Genomic DNA, 15,031 nt, shown 5'->3' on the forward strand with positions numbered 1-15,031 from the left:
CTTTACAAGTTTCCACCATGGTCACGCAGAAAATTTTTTGTACGTCCAGATTTTCCACATCTAATACAAGTCTATGGGAAGAGTCGGCACATAGCGCTCAGCGTACCTGCAAGAGAAATTAACATTTTGCGGATTTGAAATACGAGCCGCAGGTCAGTTTACGCTGGGTAAAAAAGAACAACAAAAAAAAAACACAGTGGTATGAGATTTCCATAAATCCCGTCCACTTTGCTGGAACTTTAAGGCTGCCGTCACACTACCAGTATTTGGTCAGTATTTTACATCAGTATTTGTAAGCCAAAACCCGGAGTGGGTGATAAATGCAGAAGTGGTGCATATGTTTCTATTATACTTTTCCTCTATTTGTTCCACTCCTGGTTTTGGCTTACAAATACTGATGTAAAATACTGACCAAATACTGATAGTGTGACGGCACCCTAAGACGTTGCATTTTTGACACAGCAAAAATATGCAGTGGCAAAAACTCACCAAAAGTTCTTACCCTAAATGTAATCTGTATTATCCCCCATAATCTGCTGCTGGACAGACAACACAACACAACACTGATTTCAATAAGTAATTTTTATTTTAATTTTTCCCTCCACAACTCCCTTATAAAAGTAATTAGTGGAGATATCAGTTGGGTTTTGCACAATTTTGGGCATAAATTAGTAATAATTACAAATTATAATTTTGGGCCGCATCTGATTGGCACAGATTTTCTGAAAATAGAATATCAGGAATGCCCGGTGAGATACATTATGGATGAAAGGCTGCAGCGTGTACCATATATGCTCATGGACTATATCTAACATGGCCTGAAATCACTGGCCGATATAAAAGGGAGCATTAATAAAAAGCACTGGAGTGATTAATTGGAGCTCATGTCCTCGGCAAGTTTCTCCACATTGTGACTGATGCTGGAGAGCTGCTGCCAGGCCTCTTTGTCAGAAGAGTCGTCCAGATCTCTGCGGAGCTTCAGGCTATCCATATCGTAACACAAGCTGTCCACATGACCCTGCATGCGCCGGATTTCATCATTCTTCTCTGCAATCTGAAAAGAATGAAAACATTTGTTTTCTGGTTCACAGAACTACTGGTGTGTTCAATGGCTGGGCAACGTGGGGAAGGAAGTTTAATAATGAATCGTGAGGGTCTGGCGGTGCCGAGGATAATGCACGCAGATGGGTACCTTGTGATCTACACAATGTTAACCAAGTAGCAAATGTAAAACACATGATGGTTTTCTATGCAGCCAGTCAACACAAAACATGGAAAAAAAGAAAAGTCTGTTTAAGAGACAATATGCCGTACGGTATACAAGACGGACACCCACCGTTTGGCAAGATGGCTATCTGTTCTTAAAGAAAGTCTGATACCTTGGATAACCCTATTAAAGTAAACACACATCCCCGTCGGAGACCTCGCACTAAGAAGAAACAAAACATTTCTTTTGACAAAATATACAAAAATGTTTTTTTCTGTCCATATATATAAAGTGCTCGGAGCACCGTGGGCGGAGACGTGTGCTCTGTAAAGCCTATCTCAGCCCCTGCAGCATTGATTGACAGCACTAGATTCTCATTACCTGGCACCGTTTCCTCTGAAATCCCGCGCATGTGTGACCATGACATACCCGGCTGCTTTATTTTCAGAAAGTGCTGAGTTTGTGGCGATCTGAGCACGTGCAGGAGTCGGGACTGTCAATCATTGCAATAAGGGATGGAGATAGCCAGTAAAACTGTGGGAGGAAGGGTGCCTCCGGACGCCACAGCTAACAATTCGGGAAAAACTATCCTACTAGTTTCTAAAAGAAATAAATGGTTCTCTCTCGAGTGAGGATCCCTACGACATCTGTGCTTTCTTTGATAGGGATTTCAGCGATGACAGACCCCCTTTACGCCATCTACAGTATTACTGAGAAGTCTTCTCATCATCGTGTAAGGGTGAAAAACTAATGTACAGTATGTCAATTTATATAGATAGTTTAGAGTTTGGTCTGGATGTGACCGTTGAAGTGTAGAAACCAGAATTAGGCAGCTGCTATCAGGATAGATAAGTAGGGGTCTTACTTCCAACAACAGAGATCAGAGCAAAGGAATATCCGGCATCTTGAACTTCAACATGTAGAGCGTTTGTTCTGAAGAGCAATCCTACACCTCCAAAAATATCTGGCAATGATTTAAAGGGAGCCTCCACCCCTACTTTAAATTTGGCTTCAAACTTCTGATATGTAGCCATTCCTTTAGGTTTACGCTTCCGTCATTTCCCTGCTTTGTGGTGTCTTCTCGTCTTGTCCAAAATGACCATCGTAGGTACTTGGGGAGTGGAAAGTCTGAACCATGTCTCCCACCATTCCCCAGCCATGGGCCAAGCATGACGCCATCGGTGGATGTAGCATAAAGAGATCAGGCAAATATTATTCTGGGTCGTTGTGCTATCTCCCAAATATACTGTTTATAAGCACTAACATTTAGAGACTCCACACTCAAGGAAACCATTCTTGTCCCTCACTGTTGGCCGCTTGTAAAGACATTAGCTCTGTAATCCTCTGTGCCATGTCCATCTGTTGTACACTGGCAGCCATGTACTAATTGTGACAAGACCTAAATCCATGTGGAGTGGAAGACGGTAGAGGTCATATCAATGGCGACTAGCTATACTGATGGCACTAGTGCCAATGGTAATGCTTTTATTTACATGGTACCGAATAGATCGTGGAGAGCATATTACCTAAAATATTCAGAATTTGGTAATAATTAGGTATGGAGAATGTGTAATATTCCAGTTTCCAGGTTGCAAGTTCAGAACGTAGGAGATAGTTTAGAACCCTCAATTCATTCTGTAACAACTGATCATATTATTCATATACAATTGTGCCTTCAGATAAAGCAATTTTTATGAAGAAAAAACAAACAAACAGTTTTTGGCTGGTTCTCTTTTTTTTGCCACTTTTTATTGCACAAAAATAACTGCAGCAGGAGGTCAACAGAAAATTCTACAACACAATACAAACATTGCCTTTTTTCGTGCGTTTTTGACTTTTTTTTTTCATTTCAAAGCACAGTAGTATGCTCAGGGCATGGTGTTTTTAACAGGTTAGTGTAGGAAAAAATGCCTGACAAAAATAAGTACCGTATGTAACCAAGCAAAACACCACCAAAAGCGCATGTACAGAATGCACCAAATTCATGCAATTTTTTATAAACAACTTACAAACTGTGTGTAGATATAAAAAAGCAGCAAAAAACCCCCTCTACTCTAAAAGGATGACTAAAGCACAAGCAATACAAAGGGGAGAGTAATGTCCAGAGTTTGCTGGCGAGCATCCTCCCCCACCTGCCCTGATCACCAGCTGCCCATGAATAATCAGAAGAGGAAACAAGAAATTCAGGTTTACAGACCACACACTTCCTATGCCATATCTGCTGAGCCCCCCCCAGGCAGTGCACGGACATCTGTCACCCAAGTATAGATCCTATGTTGGATGTATTTACGTTAATAAGGGTGAAACCACACTTAGATATCATTCTATAACCATGAACTGGTCCACGTCAAATAATAGCTAAATTACAAAGCCCAATGGAAATGATGCAGTATGGTAAAACATCAGATTGATTAATTATTTATTGGCATTACTGAATCCACATCAAACCCAAGATTCACATATCACATTTTTGTATCCACAGTTTCTGAATTCGGAAATACCATTGCAGTGAATGGAGAGAGCTGCACACGTCACCTCTCCTATAACTGCAGTCAGGCATCAGCAGGAACAAGAGACCCACGTTCTGGATATAAGTGGTGGGAACCACATCTACCAGACATTTCTGCCATCCCATCTCCTTCAAACATATGCACACTTGGTTTGACAGAGCGAGTGTGTTTTATATGGGGAGAAGAGCAAGCTGTTGATAGATACATTGTTGCTTAAAATTTTGTGAACCCTTCGGACCTTTCCATAAAAATATTAGACTATCATTTCTTATTGAAGAAAATTATCCAATATCACATGTTTGTAAGTGGTAAAAGTATGTGACCTAATGATGAGCGAGTGTGCTCATGATGACTTGAGTTTTCCGAGCATGCTCGAGTGTTCTTCGAGTATTTTGGGCGTGCTCGTAGATTATGTTTGTGTTGCCGCAGATGCATGATTTGCAGCTGTTAGACAACCTGAACACATGCAGGGATTGCCTGTTTGTTAAGCAAATCATGCAGTTGCAGAGACACAAACATAATCTACGAGCACACCCAAAATACTTGGAGATACCAGGAGCATGCTCGGAAATCTTGAGTAACAAGCACACTCGCTTACCTTCAGCTGTCTGTCCTCCGGCACTCTGCTTTCCTCTGCACTGTCAGCGCCGGTCAGCCGGAAAGCAGAGTGGTGACGTCACCGCTGTGCTTTCCGGCTGGCCGGCGCTGACACAAGATGCAGGAGGAGTGCAGAGAAGCAGAGCGCCGGGGACAGACAGCTGAAGGTAAGTATGTAGTGTTTGTTTTTTTAACGTCTACGCTGGTAACCAGGGTAAACATCGGGTTACTAAGCGCGGCCCTGCGCTTAGTAACCCGATGTTTACCCTGGTTACCAGTGAAGACATCGCTGGATCGGCGTCACACACGCCAATCCAGCGATGTCTGCGGGAGGTCCAGCGACGAAATAAAGTTCTGGACTTTCCTCAGCGACCAACGATCTCCCAGCAGGGGCCTGATCGTTGGTCGCTGTCACACATAACGATTTCCTTAACGATATCGTTGCTACGTCACAAAAAGCAACGATATCGTTAACGATATCGTTATGTGTGACGGTACCTTTAGAGCAATGTTTATAATACTCTGCATGATCACAAAGGAACCCAAGGTAATCTCTTAGCGACTAAAGGCCTTTCTCACATTAGCTAATGTTAATGTTCATAAGGCCTCCATCAGGATACTGAACAACAACGGTGTGTACAATAGGTTTGCAAGGAGAAAGCCACTGATCACCAAGAACAACATTGCTAACCATCTGCAGTTAGCTAAGATTACCTGGACAAACCAGATTGCTATTGAAGAATGCTATTTGGATTGATGAGATAAAAAAGGGCTTTCTGGTTTAAAGGTATAGCTTAATATTTTGAAAAAACTTCAATGCATTACAGCATAAAAACTTCATACAATCTATGAAACATAGCGATGGTGGCATCCAGGGGCTGGCTAGCAAATTTTAGCCTGGGTGGGCAATCACAAAGCAGTGGCTCATGAGTAGCGGCCCATCCTTAACATGTTTATTTCCAGCTGCTTCATATTCACACAACCATATTGTCTAAGTGCTGCTTGTGGAAAAAATTGATAGCACTTGGACCAGTTCAGATGCGCGTTTGTAGTGGTGCACTTGGCCCAGTGTTATCCTATGGGGCAGCTCAAATAGGTGATTATTTCCTCATGGCGATTTGGCATGAGAGAACAATCTCAGCATGCTGCGATTGGCAGCGAGACTTGGCTCACTTGCACCCATACAACTCTATGGGCGCGTGTGAAACATCGCACTGCTCTCGGATATCACCCGAGTGCAGTGCAATATACGCCGACACCTGCAGCAGAGAAGATAGAAAAAATACTTTTGCGCTGTGTTCCGATCCTGTCATGTGAGTAGCTCAGGGTGCTCACGTTTGCAGCAAAGCTAGAGCCGGGGATCAGTAGCATATCACATCTGATACTCTTGCATCAGATGCCATACACTAGTGTGACTCCAGCCTAAGAAAGAGACTGGGCAAAAATGACCTGCATGGCAGAGTTCCATGACGAAAACCACTGCTGTGCAATAAGAACATAAAGGCTCGTCTCAGTTTTGCCACAAAACCTCGTGATGATCCCCAAGACTTTTGGCAGAATACTCTGTGGACTGAAGAGATAAAAGTTGAACTTCTTGGAAGGCGTATGTCCCATTACATCTGATGTAGAAGTAACACAGCATTTCAGAAAAGGAACATCATACCAACAGTAAAATATAGTGGTGGTAGTGTGATGGTCTGTGGCTGTTTTGCTGCTTCAGGACCTGGAAGACTTGCTGTGATAAATGGAACCATGAATCCGGCTGTCTATCAAGACATCCTGAAGGAGAGGGTCTACCACCCTACCCGTGCCCTCCGCTCCGCTAATGACCTCAGGTTAGCATCCTCAATAATCAGAACCTCCCACTCCCGTCTCCAAGACTTTACACGTGCAGCGCCGATTCTTTGGAATGCACTACCTAGGTTAATACGATTAATCCCCAATCCCCACAGTTTTAAGCGTGCCCTAAAAACGCATTTATTCAGATTGGCCTACCGCCTCAACGCATTAACCTAACTATTCCTGTGTGGCCAATTAAAAAAAAAACATAATTGGGTTCCTCGCATTATGTTCTCATACACTTTATGCAGTTAATAGCCCTCTGTGTCTATACTGCTACATACTTAGGCAGTTAACTGGTTCATGCAGCTTGTAGGGATTTCACTCACTCAGCTGCGACGGCTGACACTCAGGAGACGTGTTCCTTTAAAGTTCACTGGGTTTATTGCTTCATAAACCATGTGGCAAACAACAGAAAACAAATAGCCTTTGGTTCAGGTAAAGAAAAACAAGTGTCCAGTTCATCCGGCTCAGTCCTGAAGCTGTAACACACTCAGGAGGGTTTCACCTCCACACATACCTACCTGTGTTAAGCATTAGGCTTTCTTTTATATGTCTAACCACACCCAGAACCCATCACATGACCAGACATGTGGTTGTGACATCACCACAGGTCCTGAAACACATATAGGTAGCCATGGTTACATCACAGCAACAAGCTATCTATAAGACACATATCTCCCATCGATTAGACATCCTTTAGCCACGCTACATACCTCCCCCCTCTGCCTAAAGCCGTGGGGCTTGGCACTTTCTCCCACTAGACAAGGGATTCTTGACAGGGCATCAGCATTACCGTGCAGCTTTCCGGCCCTATGTTCCACATGGAAACAGAAGTCCTGCAGGGCTAAGAACCAACGGGTGACCCTAGCATTTCTACCCTTCGTTTCCCTCATCCACCTAAGTGGGGCATGGTCGGATATCAGTCTAAATTTACGTCCCAGCAAATAGTACTGTAATGTGTCGACTGCCCATTTTATGGCCAAGCACTCCTTTTCAACGACTGAGTAGTTCTTTTCAGACGAGGACAGCTTCCTACTCAGATAGAGAACAGGATGCTCCTCTCCATGTAGTTCTTGGGAAAGGACTGCTCCCACCCCAACATCTGAGGCATCTGTCTGAAGAATAAACTCTTTCTTGAAGTTTGGGGCCATCAGAACGGGTTGCTTACATAAAGCCTCTTTCATTTCTTGGAAGGCTGAATCTGTTTCTTCGGACCACTTAACCATTACTGATTTTGTCCCTTTTAGCAGGTCAGTCAGAGGCGCCGCCATTGTGGCGAAGTTTGGGATGAACCTCCTGTAATATCCCACGATTCCCAGGAAGGCTTTAACTTGCTTCTTGGAAACTGGTTTTGGCCATGTTTGAATTGCCTCCACTTTACTGATTTGGGGTTTTATTTCTCCATGACCCACTATGTATCCAAGGTACTTAGCTTCTTCTTTACCCAATGCACACTTCTTTGGGTTTATTGTAAATCCGGCCTCTCTTATAGCATCCAACACCGCTTGGACTTTCTCCAGATGACTCTCCCAGTCCGGGCTAAAGATGACGATATCATCTAGGTACGCAGCAGCGTATGCCTTGTGGGGTGCAAGGACTCTATCCATAGCCCTTTGGAAGGTGGCCGGAGCTCCCTGTAGGCCAAATGGCATCCGGACATACTGGAAGCATCCATCTGGTGTAGAAAACGCCGTCTTCTCCTTGGCTTCCTGTGCCATGGGGATCTGCCAATACCCCTTCGTCAAATCCAAGGTGGTTATGTACCTGGCGGGCCCAAGCCTTTCGATGAGCTCATCAACTCGGGGCATGGGATATGCGTCGAACTTGGAGACCTCATTCAACTTCCTATAGTCGTTGCAAAATCTCCACTCCCCATCAGGTTTTGGGACCAGGACAATTGGGCTCGACCAACCGCTCTTGGATTCCTCAATGACTCCAAGCTTCAACATACGCTCCACTTCCTTGGAGACTATTTCTCGACGGGCCTCAGGAATTCTATAGGGCTTCACGTTCACGCGCACATGGGGCTCTGTCATGACCTCATGCTCTATGACCTTCGTGTACCCAGGCAACTCGGAAAACAGGTCCCTGTTTTTCTGGAGTAACTCCCGGCATTGCTGTTTCTGAGACTCCGATAGCGTCTCCGCTATAGTAACCGCTCCAACCTCATCTTCTGGGTTGCTTAACAACGATGGAGTTACTGTCGGCTCTCTATCTTGCCACGGCTTGATAAGGTTGACATGGTATACTTGGAATGGTTTCCGTCTTCCTGGTTGGTGAATTTTATAGTTTACTTCACCAAGTTTCTCGACAACCTCATATGGCCCTTGCCATTTGGCCAAGAACTTGCTTTCCACTGTCGGAACTAACACAAGAACTCGGTCTCCCGGATTGAATTGCCTCACTCTTGCAGACCGGTTGTAGACCCTGGCCTGAGCTTCTTGTGCTTGGAGAAGGTGTTCTTTCACGATAGGCATCACCTTTGCAATCCTCTGCTGCATCAGGGCCACATGCTCAATGACGCTTCTGTGGGGCGTGACTTCGGCTTCCCAGGTTTCCTTGGCTATATCCAGGAGTCCTCGTGGATGTCGGCCATACAGAAGCTCAAACGGTGAGAAACCTGTGGAACTTCACGAATGGAAAACATCAAATAGGGTAAGAGACAATCCCAGTCTCTACCGTCTTTCTCTATAGCTTTTCTCAGCATGCTCTTCAGTGTCTTGTTAAACCTCTCAACAAGGCCATCTGACTGGGGATGGTACACCGAGGTCCTCAACTGGGAGATTTTCAGGGCTTTGCATAGTTCCCTCATCACCTTGCTCATGAAAGGTGTCCCCTGGTCAGTCAGGATCTCCTTCGGCAGACCTGTCCGGGAAAAGACATGGACCAACTCGCGAGCTATACTCTTTGAAGAAGAATTTCTCAAGGGAATTGCCTCAGGATAGCGTGTGGCGTAGTCCAGGATGACTAATATATACTGATGGCCCCGGGCTGATTTAACTAAGGGACCGACCAAGTCCATGGCAATTCTCTCGAATGGCACCTCAATAATGGGCAGTGGCACAAGGGGGTTCCGGAAATGAGGAGTGGGAGCAGTTAGCTGACATGTAGGGCAGGACCTGCAATAGTTCACTATTTCCCGGTGGCACCCAGGCCAATAGAACCTCTGCACAACCCGTTCCTGCGTTTTTTCCACCCCTAGGTGTCCACCCAAGATGTGTGAATGGGCCATGTCCAACACCTTCCGTCTATATGGACCCGGCACTACCAACTGCTCTACCAACTCCTCCCTTATTTTCGTGACCCGGTACAACAACTCCCTGCTCATTAGAAAATGGGGAAATCTTGTGTCTGCCCCCGGCTCCTGTACCACCCCGTCAATAACTGTGACATTATTAAAGGCTTCCCTCAGAGTGGGGTCCCTATGTTGGGCAGTCCCAAAATTTTCACCGGATACCTCTAACTCCAGAATGTCAGATGCAGGGGACACTTCCTCCTCATCTCCAGCCAGGACACAAAAAGGAAATCTGTCTGACTCTGGGTGTGGCACCACCCTTCCCGGGTTCACTGGTTCCCTACTCTTGCTAGGGAGCTCAGAACCTTTCCCCCACAAATCCCAAAACAAACAGAAATCCCGGCCAATAATTATAGGGTGCAACAAGTCCTGAATGACGCCGACTATGTGGGACTCCGTGCCACATGTCGTTTCAATGTTCACACTGGCCACAGGGTAGTCCTTTGCATCACCATGTATGCACCGCACTCCGACCTTCTTTCCCGGGAGCAGGTGGAGAGGAAAAGTGGCCCTCACCAGGGTCACTAGGCTCCCCGAGTCTAACAGTGCCGTTACTGCTTGACCGTTCACCTTCACGGGACATGCTTGAGGTCCCTCGTTGGGCGGAGAGTTCACACTGCAAGCTGGATACGCATAGTATGAACAACGGCGTCCCATGCTGCAGTCCATCTGCTCAGTAGTTTGGGAACAACGGGCAGCTATATGTCCTGGCTTGTGGCACCTCCAACAAATAATATCACCCGTGGGGACCTTGGGCACCACCTCCCCCGCCCTTTGTGACCTTGGACGCACCACCCCTTTTTGGGACTCAGCTGCCTTCTGGGATCCCCAGTACGGCATGGGCTGCCTCCCGAAGGAGCCTTCCAACCCTTGGTACCTCTCAACCAGTCCGATCAGCTCGTCGGCATTCTGGGGATAACCTTGGGCAACCCAAGACTGTATAGGCCTCGGGAGGGAATGGACAAACCGATCCATCATCACCCGTTCTACCATCTGTGCAGGCGCAGAGGACTCTGGCTGCAGCCATTTCTGGACCAGGTGCAACAGATCAAACATTTGGGAACGAGGTGGTTTGTCCCGGTGATAGCCCCAGGAGTGAACTCGCTGTGCCCTGACAGTCAGTGTCACCCCCAAACGTGCGAGAATCTCGGCTTTCAATTTGTGATACTCTTTGGCATCCTGCAAGGTCAAATCATAGTACGCCTTCTGGGGTTCTCCCGTCAGGTATGGCGCAAGTACCTCTGCCCACTGCTCTGGCGGAAGTTTTTCCCTCTCAGCGACCCTCTCAAACACCGTCAGGAAGGCCTCAACATCATCCCCGGGAGTCATTTTCTGCAATGCGCGTCTTACCGTCTTCCGGACGTGGGTGTCATCAGCCAAACCTGGGGTTGGGGCGCTCGCCTTGCCCTGGATGGCGGTTGCCAGAAGCTGCATCTGCTGCTGATGCTCCTGCTGGCTCTGCTGCATCTGCTGCTGGCTCTGTTGTAACTGCTGCCGTTGCTCCTGCTGGCTTTGTTGCATCTGCTGCCGTTGCTCCTGCTGGCTCTGTTGTATCTGCTGCATCAACAGCCTGTTGGTCTCTTGCTGCCTTTGCTCCTGCTGGCTCTGCCTTTTCTCCTGCTGTGACTGCATCTGGACCAATTGTTTCAGCAGGTCTTCCATTTTCTCCGGCAATGCTTGCTGGCTTGCAACAGCCTTGACCCAGGACATTCAAAATAAACTCACGTCTCCGCTGGGAACGCTGCTCACACGTCTACCACCAATTGTAGGGATTTCACTCACTCAGCTGCGACGGCTGACACTCAGGAGACGTGTTCCTTTAAAGTTCACTGGGTTTATTGCTTCATAAACCATGTGGCAAACAACAGAAAACAAATAGCCTTTGGTTCAGGTAAAGAAAAACAAGTGTCCAGTTCATCCGGCTCAGTCCTGAAGCCGTAACACACTCAGGAGGGTTTCACCTCCACACATATCTACCTGTGTTAAGCATTAGGCTTTCTTTTATATGTCTAACCACACCCAGAACCCATCACATGACCAGACATGTGGTTGTGACATCACCACAGGTCCTGAAACACATATAGGTAGCCATGGTTACATCACAGCAACAAGCCATCTATAAGACACATATCTCCCATCGATTAGACATCCTTTAGCCACGCTACAAGCTTTACATGAACACCTGAGCCTTACACTATGGCTGGTCCGACTAACTAAAGCAATTGTTACCATCCACCTCTCGTGTCTCCCCTTTTCCTCATAGTTTGTAAGCTTGCGAGCAGGGACCTCATTCCTCTTGGTATCTATTTTGAACTGTGATTTCTGTTATGCTGTAATGTCTATTGTCTGTACAAGTCCCCTCTATAATTTGTAAAGTGCTGCGGAATATGTTGGTGCTATATAAATAAAATTATTATTATTATTATTATTAAGGAGGATGTCCGGCCATCTGTTTGTGACATCAAGCTGAAGCGCAATTGTGTTATGCAGCAGAGCAATGATCCAAAACAAACCAGCAAATCCACATCTGAATGGCTTAAGAAAAACAAAATTATGACTTTGGAGTGGCCTAGTCAAACTCCTCACCTTAATATGATTGAGATGCTGTGGCATGACCTTAAAAAGGCGGTTCATGCTTGGAAGCTCTCCAATGTGCTGCTATTCTGTCATGCGAGATGATCGGAGCACAGAGCACTGACACTCGGATCACTGACACTAGGATCACGCTCACAGCAGAGCGGGTGCAGAGGATCATTAGTATATTGCATCCTATGATCTACGCTAAAGTGACCTCAGCCTCCCACTGGGTGTACCACAGTATATTACATCCAGTATACAGCATAGTATGTGGTGATATATGATATACTGTGATACAAACTTCAGATGGATAAATATGATGGTATATATCAGGAGGAGGGGCCACAACATGAGAGAATGTGACTGTTGTGGAGGCCAAACCAATAGGATGAAATTAATTCTACTCAATATAAATATTAACTACAATTAATATAAAATATTTATATCACTTAATATTGAGCACATTTAATTATGCGGACATCCCCCTATATACTGTACTAGATGGTGGCCCAATTCTAACGCATCGGGTATTCTAGAATATGCATGTCCACGTAGTATATTGCCCAACCACGTAGTATATTGCCCAGCCACGTAGTATATTGCCCAGCCACGTAGTATATTGCCCAACCACGTAGTATATTGCCCAGCTACATAGTATATTGCCCAGTCACGTAGTATATTGCCCAGCTACGTAGTATATTGCCCAGTCACGTAGTATATTGCTCAGCCACGTAGTATATTGCCCAGCTACATAGTATATTGCCCAGTCACGTAGTATATTGCCCAGCCACGTAGTATATTGCCCAGTCACATAGTATATTGCCCAGCCACGTAGTATATTGCCCAGCTACGTAGTATATTGCCCAGTCACGTAGTATATTGCTCAGCCACGTAGTATATTGCCCAGCTACATAGTATATTGCCTAGTATACAGCGCAGAGCCACGTAGTATACAGCACAGACACGTAGTATACTGCCCAGTCACGTAGTATATTGGCCAGTCATGTAGTATATTGCCCAGTTACGTACTATATTGCCCAGTCATGTAGTATATTGCCCAGCGACGTAGTATATTGCCCAGCCACATAGTATATTGCACAGTGACGTAGTATATTGCACAGCGACGTAGTATATAGCACAGAGCCACGTAGTATATTGCACAGCGACGTAGTATATAGCACAGAGCCACGTAGTATACAGCACAGCCATGTAGTATACTGCCCAGTCACGTAGTATATTGGCCAGTCACATAGTATAATAATAATAATAATAATCTTTATTTTTATATAGCGCTAACATATTCCGCAGCGCTTTACAGTTTGCACACATTATCATCACTGTCCCAGATGGGGCTCACAATCTAGATTCCCTATCAGTATGTCTTTAAAGCCAGTATATTGCCCAGCCACGTAGTATATTGCCCAGACATGTATGTAACAGGTTAAAAAAGACTTAAAATAAAAAATAAACATATACTCACCTTGCGAGGGGCCCCTTGTAGTCCTGTCGCCTGTGTGCGGTGCACACGGCAGCTTCCGGTCCCAGGGTTGGATGAGTGCAGGACCTGTGATGACGTCGCGGTCACATGACCGTGACGTCATGGAAGGTCCTTCTCTCATAGCATCCTTAGCACCGGAACCTGCCGCTTGCACTGCCGAGGACAGGGCGCGACGTCGGAGGGTGAGAATAACTTTTTTTTTTAAAATTATTATTATTTTTAACATTAGATCGTTTTACTATTGATGCTGCATATGCAGCATCAATAGTAAAAAGTTGGTCACACAGGGTTAATAGCTGCGTTAATGGAGTGCGTTACACCGCAGCATAACGCGGTCCATTAACGCTGCTATTAACCCTGTGTGAGGGCTGACTGGAGGGGAATATGGAGCGGGCACTGACTGCGGGGAGGAAGGAGCAGCCATGTTGCCGCCGGACTGTGCCCGTCGCTGATTGGTCGTGGCAATGGTCGTGGGCGTTTTGCCACGACCAATCAGCGACTTGTATTTCCATGAAAGACAGAGGCCGCGTCCAATGAATATCTGTGACAGACAGAAAGACAGACAGAAGTGTCCCTTAGACAATTACATAGTAGATGAGGCAACACACAGCCCCCTATATACCGTATGAGCACACACATAGCTCCTTGTAAACAGTATGCGCCCCCACACAGCCCCCTACATAAAGTATGAGCCCCGGATAGCCTCTTATATACAGTGTGAGCCCTCATTTAGCTTCCTATATACAGTGTGGAGACCCACATAGCCTCCTATATACAGTATGAGCTCTCACATAGCCTCCCATATACAATATGAGCCCCCCCTATAGCCTCCTATATTCAGTATGAGTCCCCACATATACTGTATATAGGGGCGCTACACATGCTCATATAGTATAGAGAGGCAGAGTCCTCACATAGCCCCCTATATACCGTATGAGCACACACATTCTCTTTGTAAACAGTATGCGCCCCCACACAGCCCCCTACATAAAGTATGAGCCCCAGATAGCCTCTTATATACAGTGTGAGCCCTCATTTAGCTTCCTATATACAATGTGGAGACCCACATAGCCTCCTATATACAGTATGAGCTCTCACATAGCCTCCCATATACAATACGAGCCCCCCCTATAGCCTCCTATATACAGTATGAGTCCCCACATATACTGTATACAGGGGGGCTATAAGTGCTCATATAGTATAAAGAGGCAGAGTCCTCACATAGCCCCCAATATGCAGGCATACATCTCATACACATATGAAAGAAAAAAAACACCACATAGTCACCTCATTCTCGTTCCCCCAGGGCACAGCTCCGGTCTAGAGTATATAGGGGAATACACGACAGCTATATACTGTACTGTGACTACAGACATCTGATGCTATATAGCAATATGCATTTTTTACCACATCTGATGTGTGTATCACAGTAGGTCATACACTAATCTGTACAGTGGATGTGATATATTTTGTACCCAGGTATTTACTGGACTGATCACACCTGG

At 45.8% G+C, this 15,031-nt stretch overlaps 1 protein-coding gene across 1 annotated transcript in view; it reads right to left on the reverse strand.

Moving 5' to 3' along the window:
* Positions 1–567: 567 nt before the first annotated feature.
* Positions 568–15,031, reverse strand: part of LOC138642914 (uncharacterized) — an 81,903-nt gene continuing 67,439 nt past the window's right edge. Inside the window, exon 8 of the mRNA XM_069731522.1 lies at positions 568–1,054. Within this exon, the coding sequence (XP_069587623.1) occupies positions 872–1,054 (183 nt within the window). The 3' untranslated portion in view covers positions 568–871. The remainder of the gene's footprint in view (positions 1,055–15,031) is intronic.

This window comes from Ranitomeya imitator, chromosome 6, assembly GCF_032444005.1.
Source record: "Ranitomeya imitator isolate aRanImi1 chromosome 6, aRanImi1.pri, whole genome shotgun sequence".
NCBI classification, from domain to species: domain Eukaryota; kingdom Metazoa; phylum Chordata; class Amphibia; order Anura; family Dendrobatidae; genus Ranitomeya; species Ranitomeya imitator.